At 36.3% G+C, this 23542-nt stretch overlaps 3 protein-coding genes and 1 non-coding gene across 4 annotated transcripts; 2 read left to right on the top strand and 2 right to left on the bottom strand.

Moving 5' to 3' along the window:
* Window positions 1-951: 951 nt before the first annotated feature.
* Window positions 952-2346, top strand: LOC127902062 (uncharacterized). The gene is made up of 2 exons (XM_052440479.1): window positions 952-1129; window positions 1211-2346. The coding sequence occupies exons 1-2, from the start codon at window positions 952-954 to the stop codon at window positions 2344-2346; spliced, it is 1314 nt and encodes a 437-aa protein (XP_052296439.1).
* A 290-nt stretch (window positions 2347-2636) lies between these two features.
* LOC127902060 (uncharacterized) lies at window positions 2637-3458 on the bottom strand. The gene is made up of 4 exons (XM_052440472.1): window positions 3438-3458; window positions 3255-3350; window positions 3024-3137; window positions 2637-2921 (listed from the first exon to the last, which is right to left on the bottom strand). Exons 1-4 carry the CDS (start codon window positions 3456-3458, stop codon window positions 2637-2639), a joined length of 516 nt encoding a protein of 171 aa, XP_052296432.1.
* A 2545-nt stretch (window positions 3459-6003) lies between these two features.
* LOC127902124 (uncharacterized) lies at window positions 6004-6409 on the bottom strand. Its single transcript, XM_052440735.1, has 2 exons — window positions 6282-6409; window positions 6004-6194 (listed from the first exon to the last, which is right to left on the bottom strand). Exons 1-2 carry the CDS (start codon window positions 6405-6407, stop codon window positions 6012-6014), a joined length of 309 nt encoding a protein of 102 aa, XP_052296695.1. The 5' UTR covers window positions 6408-6409; the 3' UTR covers window positions 6004-6011.
* A 12139-nt stretch (window positions 6410-18548) lies between these two features.
* LOC127902890 (small nucleolar RNA R71) lies at window positions 18549-18652 on the top strand. The gene has a single exon (XR_008055527.1). It is a non-coding gene; the product is annotated as a small nucleolar RNA R71 (small nucleolar RNA).
* Window positions 18653-23542: the final 4890 nt, after the last annotated feature.

Genomic DNA, 23542 nt, shown 5'->3' with positions numbered 1-23542 from the left:
GACGTAGCTAATTTTGGATGCATTCTTATATTCGTTACCACATCACCTTGAGTTCCGAGTGAAGGTATTGAGCCACATGTCGATACAGAAACTTCGTTTAGAGCAAATATGTCTGGCCCCGATAATGAAGAAGAGGTGTTGCCAAGGACAATATCACTGCAGCAATATTACTCTCCAATCTACGACAATTATGACAACATTGATGATGACGGCGTTACGTTACAGGATGTTAGAGCAACGGTATTTCCAATAACGACGTCGTTGGAGCAACGGTATTCTCCGTATCACAATAATGATTTTCGGGACAATGATGATTTTCATGATGAGACAGAGGGGGATAATGTTTGTGCAGAACCTTCTAATAATATAAGGGGCACTCATTTCAATAATAATGGTGATGATGGAGGAGCCGGTCCTTCGAATGTTCCGTCGTTTCAGCATGAGGATGAGTGTGAAGACAATACTCCTGTGAATAACAGAGGCAATAGACCTATTCCTTCTATGGTTCGATCGAGAAGGAGAATTGACTCCCTCACAAGTGTTGCTCCAACTTTGCCTTCGAACATGGTTGCTCCAAGCTTTGTTAGTAGTTGTGACTCAGATGATATCAGTGTGGGTAAGCTATTTGCTGAGAAGAATGAGTTTATATTACAACTACGCAAGGTTGCCTTTCGGGATAAGTTTGATTTCAAGATTGCACAGTCTACTACGACACGTTTCGAGGCTCACTGTAGTTTAGAATCATGTAAATGGCGTATTCGAGCAACTAGATGTTCGAACGAGGAAAATGTTCCTTAGGTGGTGCAGAGAATTGATAATGTACACACTTGTCATAATGAGGTATTGGTTGCTGGACGTCATCAAGTCAGGAGCCGGGTTGTCGGTCATATTATCGCAGATAAATATATTCAAGACAAGAGAATTTATACTCCAAATGACATAAGAGCAGATATGCAACAAGAATACGGTGTTCAGTTAACATACCAGCAGGCATATCGGGCGAGAGAAGTTGGTCTTGAAATAGTTCGAGGCAACCCTGCAGAGTCATACAACTTGCTCCCTAAATACTCTCACGTACTAACTACAGCGAATGAGGGTACAGTCACTCACATCGAGCAGGATGGAAATGGTAATTTCTTATACTATTTTGTAGCACTCGGATCTTCCATCAAGGGTTTTATGTAGTACATTCGACCTGTCATTGATGTAGATGGTACTCATCTCAAGGGGCTATATCGTGGAAGCATGTTCGTGGCAACATGTCTTGATGGTAACAATCAATTGTATCCGTTAGCCATTGGGATCATGGATTCAGAAAACAATGATGCTTGGGAATGGTTTATGATGAAGTTATACGGAGTGATTGGCGATAGACCTGAGTTGGTAATTATATCTAATCGATGCACTGCCATAAGGAGAGCCGTTCTTAAAGTATTTCACAATGCAACTCACGGAGTTTGTTTTTACCACGTGAAAGGTAACATTAAGTCACAGTTTAGAATGTCAAAAGCTCTTTGGGATCAATTTGAGCCTGCCTTTATTAATACAGCAAAAGCATATGGCCACGAGGAATTTAAGAGACAACTTGAAGGGTTGTGGATGATCCACTCGGGTGCGGCTGACTACCTAGAAAATAATGTCGGTACGTGTAATTGGGCAAGGTCTCAGTTTGAAGGTAGGAGGTACAACATTCTTACCACCAACATCGCGGAGAGTGTTAATTCTTTCATGAGGGAACCGCGAAAATTTCCTGTTACTCATCTTGTTGATCACTTTAGGAAAACGCTGCAGCAATGGTTTTATGATAGAAAAATTGTGGCTGAATCAATGAGTACTCGGCTAACAACATGGGCGGATGAAATAGTCACTGAGAGGAGAACTATAGCTGAAAGAATGATAGTTCGGCCGGTGTCTCCGCATCGATTTCAAGTTATAGGTGGTGGGCTTAAGGAAGGTTTGGTTGACTTGCAAAAGAAAACTTGCTCCTGCAGAGTATTTCAGCTTGATCAGCTTGTATGTGCTCATGCAATTGCGGTGTGTCTAACACACCGGGTGGATTATATTAATCTTTGCTTGGACTTTTACACTACAGAATGGTTGGCGATGGCTTATGCACAACCAGTGGAGCCAGTTGGCGATGTGGCTGATTGGGAAGTTCCAGATGAAATTCAGGAGATGCAAGTATACCCTCCAGTTGAGGCACCACCACCTAGCCGTCGTAAAGAGCTCAGAATACCCTCGGCTGGCGAGGAAGTTAACCGGCGGACTGTAAGATGCGGGCGGTGTCATGAACTGGGCCATAATCGTAAGCGGTGTAAGAATCTCATTGCGTCGAATCGAAGTTAGTTGTATTGTTTCAATGATTCGTTGGTTAAAACTGTTATATTTTTTTAGTGTATTGTACACTTATATGTGAGTGTGATTTTTTTTTAATATTAAAATGTGAGCATTCAAATTATATAAACTTAAGTGCGCAAATTAGAATCAAAATTTAAATTTCAACAGTGAAATTACTACAACGATTTACAATACAATATCGTCATTAAATATGTCAATCGCAATCTTCTTTCTAAAGTACTCGACATGACTAGCGATAAACTCTAATGTAAGCCCGAACATTAAATACATCGTAACCGTCAATACAAAAACACCGCAATCGCCAGTTCCGCGCTCCTGTTGTGGCGGCTCCTAACTGCGATAACTTTCCAGGGGTCGACACTCCGTAACTCAGGTCGGATGTTGTAGAACCCAACATATTCCAACCATCGAGGGAAGATAACTTCAAGTGGCTTGAATTTCAACCTGTATCTTTTGTCGTCGCGGCATGTGAGTAATGAGTCATAAATCCAGACTTTATTTTTCCGAAAGTCTACTCGTGCCAGTACCCAATGCTCGCCGTCCAAGTTAACAGGGATCAGTAACTGTATATAAAAATTCAAAAACATCTTCGTTATATATGAAATTGAAAAGGCCGGACTAAGAAAAATCGACAACTTGTATATGAAATGCAATAAACTACATACCATATCGACATCCGTCATCGATTTGGACATTGTGTGCTGTCGCCCACAAAGATAGCTATTCAAGCGGTTGTCGAATTCTAATGAATCGACCGCACAATCCCCATTGTTCCATAACTGAGTCAAGAACACGTAATACATAGATAACCAAGAAATGCATTAATTAACAAAACTTAAAGGCGATAATTAAAAAAAACATAAATAATATTTATGTTCGTTATGTTGGCACGTTACCCAAAAAAATGTGTCGGTATGTGTGACACGTTGAAGTAAGGCATTCAGATACTGCCGTTGTTTCTCGCTAAGCAAGCAAAAATACTCGTGAATATGCTGTAGACAAACATAAACATTACGATTTAAAAGAAAATATTTATATACAAATCCACATTACTCAAAGAACTTTGAAAATATAATTACCTCATCGCCTAGCCATCCCATCGAAGTTAAACCCAAAAGTATTTCAAAGAATGACCTGAAATACTAACTAGGCAACCCAAGAGGGGGGGTGAATTGGGTTTTTAAAAATTATCCTAGGCAAACCACACACAAATCCAATCTAATGCCTTAATAAATTTGAAAACAATAAATTCAATAAAAGCACAATAATAAATGAGTAAGGGAAGAGAAAGCAAACTCAAGGATTTTTACGTGGTTCGGCAATCCCCGCCTACGTCCACGCCTCCAAGCACACCGGGCTTGAGGATTTCACTAAGCTAGCCTCCCAAGGCTTCAAACGCTTACAATTGACTTCCAAGGTGTCAATGGACCTTTACAACAAGAGATTATCCCCAATCTCTTAACCCAAGTGTATCCCAACACTTACAATCTTTTAACTTGATTTTACAAAAAAGATTACAAATGAATCTCTCTCACACAATGTGTTTGATCACAAGTGAAAGCTCAATGTGTGAATGAATGAGATGAATACAAAGATTTAAAGCTCAATGAAAGTTGTATTCTCAATATTTTGCTCAATGATGATCGTTGGAATTAATCTTGTTTGAATTGGATTGAGCTTATTTATAGTTGGAGCTGAAAACTAGCCGTTATTGACTTTCTGCACACTGTCGGATCGCCGCTAACTAGATGTCGGATCGCCGTTTGATTGGTCAATATGACCGTTGAGCTGATTTTTCAAATTGTCGGATCGCCGTTTTCTAGATGTCGGATCGCCGTTTAGGTCTAGAGGCTACTGGTTGATATCGGCGAGCCGTTTATCACACATGTCGGTTTGCCGTTTAGTTCCAGAGACTAATCTTCAATTCTGTTAGATGTCGGTGAGCCGTTATCAAGATGTCGGATCGCCGTTTTCTACAGTAACTGCTACAGTGAAATATTTCCCAAATTTATCGTTTGACCCCAAAACTTTATAAAACTGTGTTACGGCCCAAAACGTTATAAAACTTTACAAATAGGTCCAATTTCAGAATTTCTAAGTAATGTTTGGTTAATCCCAAAACTTTCTGAAATTATGGTATAGCCAAAAATGATATGAAACTTTTCAAATAAGTCCTTTACCAAAAATTCAAGCAATACTTGTTTATTTCAAAGTTTTCAAAATTCTTTCAATTAAACCATAAACTTTGAAGAACAACCAATTTCATAAAATCATTTTTCCATTAAATATGAAACATTTATAATGTGAAAATAATGATTTATTTAAAAAGAATAAACACAATCAATTTCATAAAATCATTTTTCATTAAATATAAAACCTTTAAAATGTGAAAATAATGATTTATTTAAGATGTATAAAAAATAATTTGATCTTAAAAGATTAATCATTCTTAATCTTGTTTATTATCATCAAAATCAATATTATGGAAACATATATGTTAACATGACCGCGGGTGCCGGACTCTCCGAACCACTGTCATATCACCAGCGAACCATCGATCAAACTCAGCAAACATGCTAGAGTCCTCCAATCCTCTCAGTGGATTTATATCCACAGTCGTACTCATGTCAATCGCATGCTCCAAGATTTGGGGTCGAGGTAAAGGCCGGATGTTCTGTCTTCGCCTGACTGGAGGAATCATGTAAGGATTGTTATAAACATACGACGGTATGTACGCGCGTCCGAACTTACTAACGCCGAGAGGCACCTTAGAGAACACCTGCACGCTCTCCCCACTAACATCCCCGTAGAAACTATACAATGACGTGGGCGTAGACAAATTTTCATTGCCCACGTCAGTATACACTCCATAGTCAGTCGGGGCCTGTCCATTCGCCAAGAAGAACATATTAAACAACTATTAAATTAAAAGTTAAACGAACATAATTATTAAATTTAAATTTGCTCACCGCATACGAGCGTGCAGTGAGAGAATCCTTATTTGGACGTTTAGAAAATGTGTCGATGAAGCCAACAACGGTTTCTTTAAAATCTTTTAATTCTGACTTTATTTCATACATGTTACGATCAATCTTATCCAGCCGTCGTCGTATGTAATCATTAAACTGCTTTGTCCTCGACTATTACAAAAGAAAAAACAGAAAACTTTAGAATAACAATAAAAAATTAATAATTTATAAAGGAAAAATATCGTATATTATTTATAACCTCAGAATCCCGTGCGTCATCAGAGTTGTCTGTTTGCTGCTGGTGGTCATCAACAGCCGGGGCCTCATCCTCATAAGTGTCATGACGCTGCTCTGGTATTGGGTTTGGTATGTCGTCATGATCGTCATGCTCGTCTGATTGCCTTGTAACCGACGGCATCGTGTTCATTGAGGGTTGCTGCTGTATAAAGTATCATTTAAAATTAGTAAATGAAAAATAAAAAAATTCGATTAAAAAATTTTTAGTACTTAGAGTATACCAACCTTATGAACCCAGTTTGGAATGCTTGGCAAGTAATCCTTTACAGAGAGTCAATATTTTCTGCTACTCTCCTTTGAATTGGCTCAAGAGTTTGTAAAACGTCCCCTTGTCATAAATTCAATTGAAAATTTTAAGTAAGTATACATAACTTAAATTTAGTAAAGTTAAAAAAATAAGTAATACATATTACTTACAAGACGAGATTCGTCGTTGAAGAACGAATAAACCTCCGTAAAATTGATTCTCGAAGACGCCATGGGCTTCCATTGCAAAATGCGGGGAATCTTATTCTTCGTTTTGACGACCCATGTTGATGGCAACCCTCCGATTGCTTCGTAAATCCAAGCCTATAACAACCAAAGTGAAAAATCAAATAAAACAACTATCAAATTTTTAATACTATAAAACTTAGTAATAAACAAAAAAAAACGCACCTGAACCCCAGACGTAAAGCCGTAAAGATTGTATTTTTCAATGTTATGATCTGGATTTTTCAACCGAGTCTTCTTAAATTTCTCGTCTTTCTCGAACAGTGCATTGTCAAGACTCTCGTAAATCATTTCCAACGACAATAGACCCCATGGACGCTTTCAGAAGTACTGTATATCATCAACTTGGTCAAGCCAATTTTTTCTTGCATTTAGTACCTTGTCCGCAAAATAAAACAACGCAATCTTTAATGCGTTCATATCGTCCATTTCCTCGAATTTCAACTCCTTAAAAATTGCATCGAATTCGTTCACATTAATCTTACGATGCACACCACCAAAATACGTATTACGTAGCCTCTGCTCCATTTCATCATTTTTTTGATTGGTATCAACACCAAATGAAAGTCCAGTAACCAAGCACCATTCGACAATTAATAAGCGAATCAAATGCTCACCAATTTAAAACCATAACTGATCCTCACGGCTATCTTCTTCATGGGCCACTTGCCTCAGTAAAAGATTGTGCAAAATTACCCCACTAAATGGAAAACTTCGACACTCCAAGAAATGCCCAAATATATCCTTTTTGAACATACTCAACTGCCGCTTTGTTAATTTTCCCTCGATGGCTTTTACGACCGAAGATAACTTACACATGCTCGAAATTCGACCAGGAAAGTGATCAGCATAACGAAAATACATCTTGCCTACTTCGATATCCGGTGATTCTGATTTCGCCATGTCTCTGTAATATTTATAAAATTACTACATTACGTTTACAGAAAAAAAAATTGACTCGTTAAAAAAAACACTCTAATTTTTTGTGCGATGGGCGCGCTGGTGCGACAGCGCGCTCTGCTGTCCAGCGATGGGCGCGCGCGCGCCCTGCCCCCCTCCCTCCCCACCCCCAAAATTAAGCCACAACACTTCAAAATCGAAAAAAAATACTCCCAAACACCACCAACCACCACAAACACCACCACCACCACCATTATTCTCAAGCTATAACTATTATTATTCTAAAATCTCATTTTAAATTAATGAATATAAGAAAAATGACTAACCTAGGTTTTGTTAAAGGTTGTAGATCGTAGATCGGATGCCGGTGAGAGATGGAGCCGCCGCCGACGAGGGTTGATGTCACTGCCGATGATGGGAGTTGGATCGGTTTGGGAGAGATGAGTGAAAGGGAGTGTTGGGGGAGAGATGAGGGAGGGGTATTTTGGTCTCAAAAGTTGTTTAATGGCTAATGTTGATAGAAATATTTTTGGGGGGTTAAGATGAAAAAAATCAAAACTTTAATGGTTATTACTGTAAATTTCCCTAATAAAATACTAAATCATAGACTATTAAAGGTGTGTGTATATATATATATATATATATATATATATATTCATCCATTCTTTTAGTTGTAAATAATTAGAAACTGTCGTGCAATTAATGATTTTTATTAGTAAATTTTAATTTTTTCTATAATTATAATTTCGATGATTATTATTTTATGTAATCATCAGAGAAAAGAAAAGAGAAGATCCCTTCCATTTATTCAAATCTTTTGGAAATCAATATGTCAGATAATGCGTCATTTTCACATGTACAATGAGGACGATTCGTCGTTTCGTTGTGATTTAAACCATTGACGCATTGTTAGTGACCGAATACAAGCGACGATTTAGTAATAGTATGTGCCGGCACATACTATTTACGTTTGTCGACTGTTTGAAAGCTACAATTGACATAACATCTCTCTCTCTCTTTTAGGTGTGTCAAATCATTTTTCGTCCAGGACCGTAAATGACAGGTCATGTGCGCCGTGTGTGCCAATTAAAATTTAATGTATTCAACATAATGTTGCGGAAAAATGCATGTCTCTAAAGCAAATTTTGTATTGGTTGTTTCTCAAAATGCATTGATTGCAAATCCGGCCAATTATTTTTTTAATTTTAGAAAAGCTGCATGTTACCTTTATTTTTAACTTGCCCAAAAATAAAACCTGATTATCCTAAAAAATAAAACCTGATCTTGCATGAGCATAAATATATAATAACGATACAAAGTATAAATTGCAAGTTGCTGCTGTTGTGCAAATTTTAATGTACTCGCAAGCGCACGAATCTGTTGTAGTATAGATTAATGGTGACGAGTGTCGATCCCACGAGGAGGTGGATTTTAATTGTGTAGAATTAATTTTGTGAATGAGTGATTAGATTTGTGGTGGAAATGATTGGAATATGCTAAAACTTAAATTAAAATGGAGAGAATAAATTCTAAAATTGGTATTGAAATGGTGAGAATAAATTGAAGAGAATTCTATTGAAATGACGTACTTGGGTATCTGGATCCGTATCAACATGCATCATGGGCTAAATATTCCTTATTAATGCCAATTAAATCATGAGGGGGGAATCCACACCTCATGAACCACGCTCTAATCAATATGGTGCTAAGGGCTTATCGTGCCAAATAATAATAACCTTGTACTAGAGGGCCGGTGAAACCAAGGCGGTACTAGACAAGATTAGTATTATTTGTCGACGAGAAGTCAAAACATCCACAAAAACTAGAGGGGAAGAGAAAATAAATTTACCAAATTAAGCCCATGACACATGTTGAGACTTCACCTTCAACCCAAGCTTGAAAGAAAATTAGCCACTCATAATTGAACTAGGGGCAAAATGGGAATTTATTAAAATACGAAGAAAATACAAGATGGAGAGGGAATTACAGAAAATAGATCCCAAAAATGGATTCAGAGATATCAAATTAGGGGGGGGAGGCCCCCTTTTTATAGATACATGGAGTAAATCATGGCCATCGGATTAAAAACAGTTTGGACGCTCAGGATTGCGCCACGTCATCAGTCAACAGTCCACGGTTTGACCACGCGGATGAACAGTAACACGGTTTGACCCGACTTTGAACAGTAACGCGGTTTGATTGAAAATAATCCTGTGTGATGCATGCACCGTACACGAGATTTTTCGTCCACTGATATGCTGCCACGTCACCATCAACAGTACATAAGAATTTTAGCCCAACAGGATCGTGACACCTCATCAGTCAATGCCACATCATCGGTCAATGCCACGTCATCGATCCGTCTATGTGAACAGTGTCGTGAACAGTAACGTAGACAGTACCGTATACGTGAATAGTACCGTACATGTGAATAGTGCCATTTTTCCTTTTATGCTCTTCCTAAGGTTTTCGACCGTCCTGAGTTCAAAAGTGATGTCCGTTTTGCCGTCTGATCTCTCCTTTATTATGAAATGGCTATACTGCCCCTAAAATACATAAAATACTTAATTAAAATAACACACACGTAATTACATCACAAGAAGGTTAAATACATAAAAGTAAGGGTTGTTAGTAAGACTTGAAATGTAAAATGACGGTTTTCTCCTTTATAAATATGCATTTTCTAACACTCAACACACCCCCCAACCAGCTTATTGCTAGTCCCTAGCAAATAAAGCGAAAACAAAATTCAAATTCAAAATGATTTTTCTTTTTTTTTTTTTTTTTTTTTTTGAAACACTCATATTTATTCAATCAGATTAATGATAGCAATCAAATAAAAGTATAAGCATTATCTCCAGTCTAAAGAAATATCACACCCATATTAACCATCCATATGAATCAGCCCAGTAGACTTTGTTATATCTACTTTCAAGAATGACATGTCAAACCCCAAAATCTCACTGGAAGTGGTGACACTCTCACAAAGAAATTAAAACCCAATAAACATAGTCACTCCAATGAATGGTAATTGAGAGAGAAAATAATAAAGAAATGATATCACATGCTCTCACCAAGATGAAATAAATATGCCCTCAGCTTAGAAATAATACGATCTCAAGTCAAATAAAATGTTAGTCAACCCACTTTATTTATCTTTTTTTTTTTATGCATCACTACATCTTTTTAGCCCATATAACTAGCTTCTACTTCAAACTATAGTTCCCTAAAATCAAGAAGGACTTTTATTAGGACGTAACGTAGGCTAGGGATATGGCTAACAAAGAAAGGAAATAAGGAAAACAAAGTGTATGTTTGAGAAAAATGCAGAGAATTTTTTTTTTTTTTTTGGAAGTTGCAAGGTGGATTTCACCTATTTTTATTCTTTTGAAATAACAACTTTTGTTTTTGTTTTTGTTTTTGTTTTTTTTTTTTTATTTGGCATAACTTCACTGAACAAAATAATTATTTACATTTTCTCAAACATAAATAGGTGATGGAACTTATAAGATATCGGGTAATACTCCAAATCGGAGTGGGTCAAGATGATAAGTTGACAAAGAAAAGGTTTTTTTTTTTTTTTTTTTTTTTTTAAAGGCTCAAAAGGGTTAACTATGGATATTAAATAAAAGGGATGGCTTGAAAGGCTCAAACGGATCAAAGATGGCCTCTCCATCGTCTTTTAGGGCTCTAAATAATCTTCCATATCTACTAGTTAGATGGGCCTCCAAATGTAGCAACACACTCTTTTTTCTTTTTCTTTTTTCTCTTTTTTTTTTATTTTACAATTTTTTTTTTAAGGGTTAACTCAAAAGTAATTTAGAGATCGTGTATAAAATAATAAACTGCTAAGCTGTATAAAGAGTGGGCAAAAGGGTTATTCTCCAAGAAAAATAATAGGCTCAAAAACTCACTTGGTACTTATTATGACATGTTCATTCCTTCAAGCAACTCACATTTGTCTCCGACATCAACATGTAAAGTAGCAAACATAGCGTAACATCACTTAAGACCAAAGATAATACAAATACTAAAATTTAAATTAATCATGTCACCCAATGTTAAAACAAATCAAAAATTTTTTTTTTTTAAACAACATTCTACCCCCCAACCTATTCTAAACATAAAAAAAAAAATAATATGCATGCAGAAATGTGAAAATGATGTAGAAAAATTAATTTAGAAAAGTTACAAAAATGATAGAAAAGAAAATGATTTTTTTATTATTTTTTTTAAAGAAGATGCGTTTCTAGAGGAACTACACTCCATATTCAGCCATCTTCGACTCAAAAGTTGGAAAATGCATTTTTATAGAGGATAAATTAAAAAGAAGAAAAATAAACATAAACACATAATAAAGAAAAAAGAAAATGTCTTAATTTTTTTTTAAGTTTTTTTTTTTAATTTTTTTTTTTAAACGATGAAGATGCGTTTCTAGAGTCACTACACTCCATATTCAGCCATCTTCAACACAAAAAGTTAGCAACAGTTAGTTTCTACAACAAAAAATTAGTAAAAACTTAACCAAAATTTCATAATTGTCAACTATTCCCTCCCCCCAACCAGAACGAAACATTGTCCTCAATGTTTGAAATGAAAGAAGTAGAGTTTAGAAGACATCACCTGGGTGGTGCAACACAGAAGAAAATATTTACAGGCGGAGAGTTAAATCTAATTTGTACTTCTTACTGCTGCTACTGTTACCATCATTATTTGGACGCTCCAACACAAAGGTCCAGGGGTCTGGCTCCGGTCTATAAGCTTGTAATAGATCCAGTAGCTCATTAGCAGTGTGAGCACAAATAAAGAGTTTTTTCACATTAGCGGGAATGAAATAGTTTTTTATTGCATGGTTAAGAAATGCGATAAAGCCATCATAAAAGTTATTGACATTTAACAAACCGATGGGTTTCTGGTGGATGTGCAGATGGGCCCAAGATGCTAGTGTGATAAGTGCCTCTAGTGTTGCAAGATCTCCTGGAAGGAAAATAAAAGCATCAGCATAATTAAGCATTTCAGTTATTCTTTCTTGCATACCTGAGACGACTAACTCTTCTCCAGTTGATGAGTCAGACGAACTGCCCAATGGTTTTAGGACTCTTGGGATGATGCCTAACACTTGACTTCCTCTGATAAAAGCTGCTTCTGAGACCATTTTTGATAACCCTCGATTACCTCCTCCATACACCAAATGTAATTTTCTCGCTGCTATGCTTCGACCAAGATCTATAGCTGCCTCAACGAACTCTTTATGTTTGCCATAGGTAAATCCAGAAAGCACACAAATGTTCTTGAATTGTCTATTGGGAGTAGCTGCCATTGTGATACTTCTCGAAAACAATTTGTGAGTGCTTGACAAAAAGGAAATCACATTTAAGAATCTTGGTGACAGTGGATCACAGTTATGTATGAGGTAACATGTCAGTGTCAAATAACGCGTAAAGCACGTGGCTCGCTAGTCAAAAAGGAAACAGTAAAAGGGAAAAAGAAAACAGTAATAAGGAAAAAGCAAACAGTAATAAAATTTTTAAAGACAATAATGCACACAATAAAACAATAGTGAAATAAAATAACAGTAAAGTGAAAGGATATTTACAGGTAGTTGCGACTGTGGCTCACATCTTCCTCTGGTTCTACGTCCAGAAACGGCTTGAACGCCCTCTATGGGTCGAGGATAGGCTTCCTATCCAGTTTTCTTATAAACTGGCAAACAGGGTCGTTTATAGTCAGATTCCCGAGACTATATCGTGCATGCTCTTTCTGGAATAATGGCCATAACTGGAGAATCGCTCCTTGCACATATCCACTGGGATGCGTTTCAAGAGACAAAAGGATATCATCCAATGACTCCTTATTCAAGCCATCCCTAATGAATTGAATCTTATCTTCCCTGTTATCAGACACCATTCCTAAAGAACATGGGTTTTTATTGCAACTCATTCTGGCACACTTATGACAAGCAACAGAAATTCTTCGAGCTCGTCGTTTTCTTGCATAATTTCCTTTACCACAACCAGGCATGTATGCAATAAATTTTGGAGGTAACTCACCTGCCGATCGTACTTTAGCCTCGATTAACCAACGGATGTCAGCAGGTATGTTATTCCTCATGAGTAATCGCATGCGTTCGGACCGAGCTTTATAGATCGTAAGGAGGGCATTCTGAGGAAGTGAAGGGAATCGCTTGTGAAGCTTCGCTAGAATCTCGTTTCTGTCCATACCTTCGCCTCAGAATATCAGTTATTATGGGAAACTGAAGTAACCGACTTGATTGTCACGGAGTACCGTTATCCGCCACTTCACCGGGGTAACAAACTAAAGCACACCAATAGAAAAAAAAAATTAAAACACACAAAGAAAATTAAAATCGTCCTCTTATTGAATTTACCTCAAGCTCCAACTGGATGTCGTAAACACTTCTCTCAATGTCTCTGAGTTGGTGTTCTAAACCCTCAACATAGGCTACTAACTCTGGTGGTTGTAGAGCCCAAATGCGATGTGTTTTACAAAATTGAATCTGTCTTTTGAGATGAGTTTTGACATGTTGAAGTGGTTTAAGAATGTTCAGGAGGAACGGTCTAAGTATGAGACTCATGATTAAAAATGATAAGAGAAAACTTAATGGTAAAATAAACACACTTATGCAAAAACAATTTCAATTAGCAAAAGAATAATAATAAAAAGAAAGAAAGAAAAATCAAATCAACGAAAAGAAAAAAAAATCAATTCAAATTTGGTGGGTCACTCAAATTTATTTCGGTGTCTTCTTCATGTGGTTGGTACTCTAGATATGGCTTTAATCTTTGACCATTAACTTTAAACGTGACACCATTCTTTGGGTCTTTAATTTCAATTGCCCCATGTGGAAAAACAGTATGAACAATAAATGGGCCAGACCAACGAGAGCGTAACTTACCTGGGAATAGGTGCAAGCGAGAATTGAATAAAAGCACTTTCTGACCTGGAGTGAACGATTTTCTCATAATTTGCTTATCATGGAAGACTTTCATTCGTTGCTTGTAAATCTTGGCATTTTCGTACGCGTCATTGCGAATTTCTTCAAGTTCTGCCAGCTGTAATCTTCTTTCTGAGCTGGCTTGCTGCATGTCAAAATTGAATTTCTTGATGGCCCAATATGCACGATGCTCGAGTTCCACAGGTAGGTGGCAAGCTTTTCCATACACTAGCCTGTAGGGTGACATCCCAATCGGGGTCTTGAAAGCCGTTTTATATGCCCATAAGGCATCATCAAGTCTTAATGACCAATCTTTTCTGTCCGGCCTCACCGTTTTTTCTAATATGTGCTTTATTTCTCGATTGGAGATCTCAACTTGGCCACTGGTTTGCGGATGATACGGGGTCGCCACTTTGTGTGTGATTGAATACTTTGTCAAAAGTGCTTTGAATGCTTTGTTACAAAAGTGGGCACCACCATCACTGATTATTGCTCGAGGGAATCCAAAGCGTGAAACAATGTTGCTTTTCAAAAATGCTATCACCACCTTGTGATCATTGGTCCTACATGGAATAGCTTCTACCCATTTTGATACATAGTCAACAGCAACCAATATGTATTGATGACCAAAAGACGGGGGAAAAGGTCCCATGAAGTCGATACCCCATACGTCAAAAATCTCAACCACTAAAATTGGATTTAGTGGCATCATGTTCCTTCGCGTAATGCTCCCCATTCGTTGACACCTATCACATGAAGAACAAAAAGTGTAAGCGTCTCGAAATAGTGTTGGCCAATAGAAACCACATTGTAAAACTTTAGTCGCTGTTTTCTTAGCACTGAAATGGCCTCCACAAGCTTGTTCATGGCAGAATGAAAGGATATTCTGAATTTCATTTTCTGGGACACATCGTCTAACAATTTGGTCTGCACAATACTTGAACAAATACGGGTCATCCCAAAAGAAATTCTTTATTTCCGCAAAGAATTTGATCTTGTCTTGCTTGCTCCAATGCTCTGGAAGTTTACCTGTAACAAGATAATTAACTATATCAGCATACCAAGGTAATACTTCCACACTCATTAATTGTTCATCTGGAAATGACTCATTTAATGGTAATTGTTCTATTATTGTGTCAAAATGGAGACGAGAGAGATGGTCCGCCACAACATTTTCTGACCCTTTCTTATCTTTGAATTCCAAGTCAAATTCCTGCAAAAGTAACACCCAACGAATTAGTCTAGCTTTTGCATCTTTCTTTGTGAGAAGATATTTAAGAGCAGCATGATCTGTGAACACAATTATTTTACAACCAATGAGATAAGATCGAAATTTTTCTAATGCAAACACTACTGCTAGCATTTCTTTTTCAGTAGTTGAATAGTTCAACTGTGCATCATTTAATGTCATACTAGCATAGTAAATAACATGGGGAATTCGATCAACTCTTTGTCCTAATACTGCTCCTACTGCATAATCAGATGCATCACACATGAGCTCAAATGGTAAGCTCCAGTTTGGGGCCTGAATGATGGGTGATGATGTCAACAACTGTTTTAATTTTTCAAACGCCATGAGACATGAATCATTAAAGATAAAAGGTACATCCTTAGCAAGTAAATTGCATAAGGGTCTAGAAACTTTGCTAAAATCTTTAATGAAACGTCTATAGAAACCAGCATGCCCAAGGAAAGATCTTACTTCTTTGACTGTTTTGGGTGGAGGAAGATTAGAAATGAGATCCACCTTGGCTTTGTCAACCTCAATACCTTTACTCGAAATGATGTGACCGAGAACAATACCTTGTTTTACCATAAAATGGCATTTCTCCCAATTTAAGACCAAGTTCTTCTCGATACATCTCTGCAGAACTAGTGTTAGATGATGTAAACATTGATCAAACGAGTCACCAAAGACAGAAAAATCATCCATAAAGACTTCAAGGAATCGTTCCACCATATCAGAAAAAATGCTCAACATGCATCGTTGAAATGTAGCAGGTGCATTACATAATCCAAATGGCATTCTCCTATATGCAAATGTGCCAAAAGGGCAAGTGAAAGTAGTTTTCTCTTGATCTTTTGGTGCTATGGGAATCTGATTATATCCTGAGTAACCATCTAGAAAGCAATAAAATTCATGGCCTGCTAATCTATCAAGCATTTGATCAATAAATGGTAAAGGAAAATGGTCTTTACGTGTGACAGAATTCAATTTTCTATAATCAATGCATACACGCCATCCTGTAGTCACTCTAGTGGGTATCAATTCATTATCAGCATTGGTAACTACTGTGACTCCTGACTTTTTAGGGACAACTTGTACAGGACTGACCCATGAACTATCAGAAATTGGGTAAATGATACCTGCATCTAATAGCTTAAGGACCTCAGTTCTAACAACTTCTTTCATGTTAGGATTTAACCGACGTTGCATCTCCCTAGTAGTTTTAGCATTTTCATCAAGGTGAATGTAATGCATGCAATCTACTGGGTTTATACCTTTAATATCTGCTATGGTCCATCCTAATGCTTCTTTGTGCTCTTTTAAAACATCCAACAACTTACCTTTTTGTTCGTCATTTAGGGATGATGAGATGATTACCGGCAGAGTACTTTCTTCTCCCAAAAACGCATATTCCAAAGTGTTGGGCAATGGTTTGAGCTCGAGTTTCGGTGGTGATTCTGATGATGGAATGAGTTGCTTCTCTGATGGTGCTAGTTGCTCAACTCTTGACTTCCATTTATTAGTGTCCATAGATGGTGCTGAGTCAAGCAGGGCGTTGACCTCATCAACCGATCTGTCAATATCAAAATCAAAACCAAAGTGAGTTAAACATGTTTGTAAAGGATCATCACTAAGGTTTGAAAGAAAAGTGTCATCAACTAATGCTTCGATTAAATCCACATCAACAATTCCATCATCTGCACTGTGAGGTTGTTTGGCAATGTTGAAGATGTTCAGCTCCATAGTCATGTTGCCGAAGGACAACTGCATATTTCCAGTTCTACATTGAATGTGAGCATCCGCAGTTGCCAAGAAAGGTCGGCCTAGAATAATGGGGATGTGCTTCCTTGAATCCTGTATTGGTTGAGTGTCAATTACAATGAAGTCAACAGGAAAATAAAATTTGTCTACCTGGATAAGCACGTCCTCCACAATACCACGAGGTATTTTTGTGGATCGATCTGCAAGTTGTAACACCACTGGAGTTGGGTGTAATTCTCCCAGTCCAAGTTTCACAAACACTGAATAAGGTAACAGATTTACACTAGCTCCTAAATCCAACAAAGCATTCTCAATTGTGTGGTTCCCTATACTACATGAGATAGTGGGGGAGCCTGGGTCTTTGCATTTTAAAGGAATTTTATGTTGGAGTATAGAACTAACGTTTTCTGTTAAAAATGCCTTCTTTTGAACATGCATGTTTCTCTTTTTAGTACAAAGGTCTTTAAGAAACTTGGCATAAGATGGAACTTGTTTAATAGCATCAAACAAAGGGATGTTAACACTTACCTGTTTGAAGATTTCAAGAATCTCACCTGTGAATTTTCCCTTTTTTCCTTTTGCTAACCTCTGAGGAAATGGAGCTTTGGGAACATATTCTTGTGGGTTGGTTTCTTCTTTCTCCTCCGGTGATGAGTCATCAACATTCACAGGTACAATTTGATTTTCTTTTGTCACTGGCATCTCCACCTTGTTGTCGACTTCTTTTCCTTTTCGCAAGGTCATTACTGCTTTGACCCCTCCATGCTGTTGTGGTGAACTGGTACTTGCTTCATGTACTCCTTTAGGATTAGGCACTGGTTGACTTGGAAACTTACCTTTCTCAACGGTCATTGCCAAGGTCTGAACTGAAGAAGCAAGTTGTCCCACCATCTTCTCGAGGCTTGAAACTGATTGGGCTTGTGAATTGAAGCCTGCTCTCAACTCATTTCGTAGTCCATCAATGGTGCGATTCTGTTGCTCAATCGTGGAGTGAGTAACATTCTTGAAATTTTGGAATGCATCCTCCCATGGTCTGGGTTGAGAGTAGTTCTGGTTCTGATTGTATGGTCTGAATGGGGGCTGAGAGGCTTGAGGAACTTGAGGAATTTGTTGCATTGGTGGAGCTGGAGCTGCTGGTCCATTCTGTTGGAATCCTTGAGACCATGAAAAATTGGGGTGGTCTCTCCATCCAGGGTTATATGTGTTGGAGTATGGGTTGTAATTTGATGGCTTTCTCATTACACCTATGGCATTGGCTTGATCTGAGTATGAGTCCTGGTCATGTGGTTCTGTTGATTTAGCAGTCGATAACGATGCTATTTGTCGAGCAAGACCTTCAACCATCTCCTTAACTTCTTTGATTCCCGAAGTTGACTCGCCAATTTGAACCTCATTTACTCCCTTAATTCGTCTAGTATTCCTGAGTGATCGACTCCGTTGTTGGGAATTATCCGCTTGTCGCTGGAAGAATTCCCAAATCTCTGATGCACTTTTTGACATTAGCTCTCCTCCACTTGTCGCCATTAGCCATTCTTGCACATTTGGCAATAATCCCTCCAAAAAGTATTGGCATTGGTGCCATTTCTCGTACCCATGATGTGGACACTTCAAGAGTAGCCCATTGAATCGCTCCCATGTTTCGAAAAATTGCTCGTCCTCTCTCTGGGTAAACTCCGAGATTTCCCTGCGAATAGCATTGGTTTTATGCACTGGGAAATATTTATTCAAAAATTTAGTTACCATTTGTTCCCAGGATGAAATGCTATTAGCAGGTAAAGTATTTAACCATGAACGAGCTCTATCTTTTAAAGAAAATGGGAATAGTCTAAGTTTAACATCATCATCTGAAAAATTCTCATATTTGAATGTTTGACAAATGGCATGAAAATCATTCAGATGATTATATGGGTCCTCATTTTCTAAGCCATAGAATGTGGGGAGACAATTTAGCACACTAGGTTTTAGTTCAAAGCTCCTAGCAGCTACATTTGGGTATCTTATGCATGACGTGCTCAAATTAGCTAAGGGACTAAAATAGTCCTTAAATGGCCTCTCCTGTGGTGCTTGTAAATCCATTTTATTTTTAACGTGTTTGTGTGTGCGAAGTGTTTTTTCTAATTCAAGGTCTATAGGTTCAAGATTAGGTAATAATGACCTACGACCATGCATACAAAACAAATAAAATAAAAATAAAGATGCAAACAAAACAAAAAATAAAGATGGGAACAAAACAAATAAAAATAAAGAAGAGTGAGAAATTACGATACTAACCTTATTGCGCTATTACAACCTTTCTATAAAAATACACAAAAATAAATACGTGAAAGAAATTAACTAAAAATTAAATTAATAAGATAAACAAAAAAAAATTACAAAGAAAAATAAATGGAAAATTAAATTACAAAATTTTAAAGAAGAGAAAAAGAAAAGAAATACTAACCTTTAAATGTAGATTCACTTTTTTTTCTTTTTTTTTTAATAATAAAAAAAAATACAAGAAAACAAATAAAAGAAATTATTCACAAAAATTAATTTTATGAATTAAAATTACTTACCTCCCCGGCAACGGCGCCAAAAACTTGTTGTGCAAATTTTAATGTACTCGCAAGCGCACGAATCTGTTGTAGTATAGATTAATGGTGACGAGTGTCGATCCCACGAGGAGGTGGATTTTAATTGTGTAGAATTAATTTTGTGAATGAGTGATTAGATTTGTGGTGGAAATGATTGGAATATGCTAAAACTTAAATTAAAATGGAGAGAATAAATTCTAAAATTGGTATTGAAATGGTGAGAATAAATTGAAGAGAATTCTATTGAAATGACGTACTTGGGTATCTGGATCCGTATCAACATGCATCATGGGCTAAATATTCCTTATTAATGCCAATTAAATCATGAGGGGGGAATCCACACCTCATGAACCACGCTCTAATCAATATGGTGCTAAGGGCTTATCGTGCCAAATAATAATAACCTTGTACTAGAGGGCCGGTGAAACCAAGGCGGTACTAGACAAGATTAGTATTATTTGTCGACGAGAAGTCAAAACATCCACAAAAACTAGAGGGGAAGAGAAAATAAATTTACCAAATTAAGCCCATGACACATGTTGAGACTTCACCTTCAACCCAAGCTTGAAAGAAAATTAGCCACTCATAATTGAACTAGGGGCAAAATGGGAATTTATTAAAATACGAAGAAAATACAAGATGGAGAGGGAATTACAGAAAATGGATCCCAAAAATGGATTCAGAGATATCAAATTAGGGGGGGAGGCCCCCTTTTTATAGATACATGGAGTAAATCATGGCCATCGGATTAAAAACAGTTTGGACGCTCAGGATTGCGCCACGTCATCAGTCAACAGTCCACGGTTTGACCACGCGGATGAACAGTAACACGGTTTGACCCGACTTTGAACAGTAACGCGGTTTGATTGAAAATAATCCTGTGTGATGCATGCACCGTACACGAGATTTTTCGTCCACTGATATGCTGCCACGTCACCATCAACAGTACATAAGAATTTTAGCCCAACAGGATCGTGACACCTCATCAGTCAATGCCACATCATCGGTCAATGCCACGTCATCGATCCGTCTATGTGAACAGTGTCGTGAACAGTAACGTAGACAGTACCGTATACGTGAATAGTACCGTACATGTGAATAGTGCCATTTTTCCTTTTATGCTCCTCCTAAGGTTTTCGACCGTCCTGAGTTCAAAAGTGATGTCCGTTTTGCCGTCTGATCTCTCCTTTATTGTGAAATGGCTATACTGCCCCTAAAATACATAAAATACTTAATTAAAATAACACACACGTAATTACATCACAAGAAGGTTAAATACATAAAAGTAAGGGTTGTTAGTAAGACTTGAAATGTAAAATGACGGTTTTCTCCTTTATAAATATGCATTTTCTAACACTCAACAGCTGCCAATGGTTGCTTTCAATATCCAATTTTTTTTTGTGATAATAAAATACATGAACCATGCAATCATTAGAGAAAAAAAGGTCTCTTACATTTATTTAAATCCTTTGGAAATCAACATAGCTGATGACGTGTCGTTTCTCATGTGCAAGGTGGATGTTTCGTTGTTTATTTTTCATTTACACCATTGATACATCATCAATGTTCAAATATATGAATGACAAGCCAGCTATAGTATGCAACCACTCATACTAGTTATGCTTGTTGGTTGTCTGAATGCTTTGAATGACATGACATCATCTTCTTTTATGGATGTTCATCATGTCATTTCTAATCCTAGTGCACAAATGCAGGGTCATCTATGCCGTGTGTGTTGATTAAATTTAATGTATTCGATGTAATATCACTAACAGATACACATCTCTTAAGTAAATATTATGTTAGTTGTTTCTTAAAGTACACCTATTGCTAATCTAGCTAATTTTTTTACTTTATTTATTTATTTATTTTTAGAAAAGCTACATGTTTTCTTGCCCAAATAATAAAACCTAATTTTTGTAAAAAATAAAACCTAATTTTGTATGAGCATATAATAATAGTACAAAATACAAACTACAAGCTGTTGCCAATGGTTGCTTCCTATATCCAAATTTTAGTTAGTTTTTTTTTTTTAATTCATTCTTGTGATAATAAAATACGTAAACCAAAAAATATAAAAGGAGTGTGTATGTATATACACACTTTTAGTTGTCAATAATTAAAAATTGTATTGCAATTGACGATTTTTGTTAGTGGTTTTTTTTTTAATTATAATTTTAATGATTATTGTTCCACATAATCATCAAAGGAAAAAAAGGTCTCTTATATTTATTCAAATCCTTTAGAAATCAACACGCCAGATGACTCGTCGTCTCGCACGTACAAGACGAACATCTCATCGTTTCTCTATGATTTACACCATTGGCTCAGCGTTTGCGTTCAAAACACAAACAATGAGTCAACAATAGTATGAACCGAGGTATACTATTTATGCTTGTTGACTATATGAATGCTTCAAACGACATGACTTTCGTTTATTTCTTTTACGTTCGTCATGTTTTGTCTCTTCTTGGTCTGTAAACGACATATCATCTGCGGCGTACATGCCAATTAAAATTTAGGTGGCGTTTACATTTTGGATTGGAATGGAAATCCTGAGGAGTGGGAATCCTAGGATTCCCACTCCTCAGGATTGAGAGTGTGAAGTGGGAGTGTGAGTGGGTTATTTACTTATACTTGAATGGATGTATGGAATGGAGATCAGAATCAAATTTATGTATTTACTTTGTCTTGGATTGAGAGTAAATAGTTTTAAATTATAATTTTACCCTTATTTAAAGAATTATAGTTTTTAATTACAAAGTTAATGACAAATATATGTGATGAATAAACATTTATTTTATGATATTTGTAAATTTATAATAATTATTAATATTCTTAATTATGTACATCACAATTTTTTATTAATTTTAATTTTAATTATGTAAATTAGAAATTATTGATAAGGGCAATATGATTCAAAAATGGGTGGGACTCACATAGTAGGATTCCCAATCTTCCCTTAAAATGATGAAGTAAACACTAGAGTTGGAGGAATCCGCACTCCTTACTCCCACTTTAGAAAGTAAATACAACTTTAAAGTATTCGATGTAATGTTAATGAAAAATACACATCTAGGAAGCAAATTTTGGATTGGTTGTTTCTCAAAATGAATCGATTGTTAATGCAATCAATTATTTTTTCTTTATTTATTTATTTCTGGAAAAGCTACAAATTAGTTGTATATTAATTTGCCCAAAACATAAAGCCTAATTTTCCTAAAAAATATTACCTAATTTTGCATGAGTATAAATATAAAATAATAATTTCTCTTAGTAAAATTTGTTTATTCTTTGAGTATAATCTTAATGATTACTATTCTGAATAATGCGTTTCCACTAATGCGCCATTTTTCATGTACGATGTGGACGTCATGTTGTTTATTTTATTTTTACATCATTGATGCATCTTCCATATTTAAAATATGAATGATGAGTCAGCATTCATATATGCCATTGCATAATATTTACATTTGTTGGCTGTCTGAATGCATCGTACGACTTGACATTCGTTTGTTTCTTACTCTTAGGGCATGTTGCTTGTAGGTGCAGCCCATAAGCGGTAGGTCATCTACGCCATGCTTGCCAATTAAAATTTAGAGTATTTGACGGAATGTCGCTAAAAAAAGGGTCCGCCTATGTTGCAGCAGTTGCAACATACAACAACCTTTGTCATTTTATGTTTGATTACACTACACTACCTTATATTTTCTGTAAAATTCAATAGCCACTAAACGTAACAAAATTTTGCATATAAGTCCATTTTTAGAATAAAATGACATTTGAAAAGAATTTTAATTATTATTATTATTATATAAGATTATTTCTATTAAATTTTATTATTTTTATTTATTTTAATTATTATTATTTATGATTTTTACTATCATTATTATTATTAAAATTTATTTCTTTTATTATTTTAATTGTTATTATACTGTAATTAATTCATTAATATTAATATTTATCTTGTTATGATTAAAATTATTGTTATTAAAATATATTAACTTTA

The sequence above is a fragment of the Citrus sinensis genome, chromosome 5, assembly GCF_022201045.2.
Source record: "Citrus sinensis cultivar Valencia sweet orange chromosome 5, DVS_A1.0, whole genome shotgun sequence".
Lineage (NCBI taxonomy): Eukaryota > Viridiplantae > Streptophyta > Magnoliopsida > Sapindales > Rutaceae > Citrus > Citrus sinensis.
This window is presented reverse-complemented; position numbering and strand designations above follow the sequence as displayed.

Coding starts and splice junctions, on each gene's coding strand:
- LOC127902062 (XM_052440479.1), top strand. CDS start 952: ATGCAACAAGAATACGGTGTTCAGTTAACATACCAGCAGGCATATCGG. Junction 1,130..1,210: donor CATCGAGCAGGATGGAAATG/GTAATTTCTTAT, acceptor TCATTGATGTAG/ATGGTACTCATCTCAAGGGG.
- LOC127902060 (XM_052440472.1), bottom strand. CDS start 3,458: ATGGGATGGCTAGGCGATGAG. Junction 3,351..3,437: donor TGGGATGGCTAGGCGATGAG/GTAATTATATTT, acceptor GTTTGTCTACAG/CATATTCACGAGTATTTTTG. Junction 2,922..3,023: donor CGATGACGGATGTCGATATG/GTATGTAGTTTA, acceptor TTTTATATACAG/TTACTGATCCCTGTTAACTT.
- LOC127902124 (XM_052440735.1), bottom strand. CDS start 6,407: ATGATTTACGAGAGTCTTGACAATGCACTGTTCGAGAAAGACGAGAAA. Junction 6,195..6,281: donor GCTTTACGTCTGGGGTTCAG/GTGCGTTTTTTT, acceptor TGGTTGTTATAG/GCTTGGATTTACGAAGCAAT.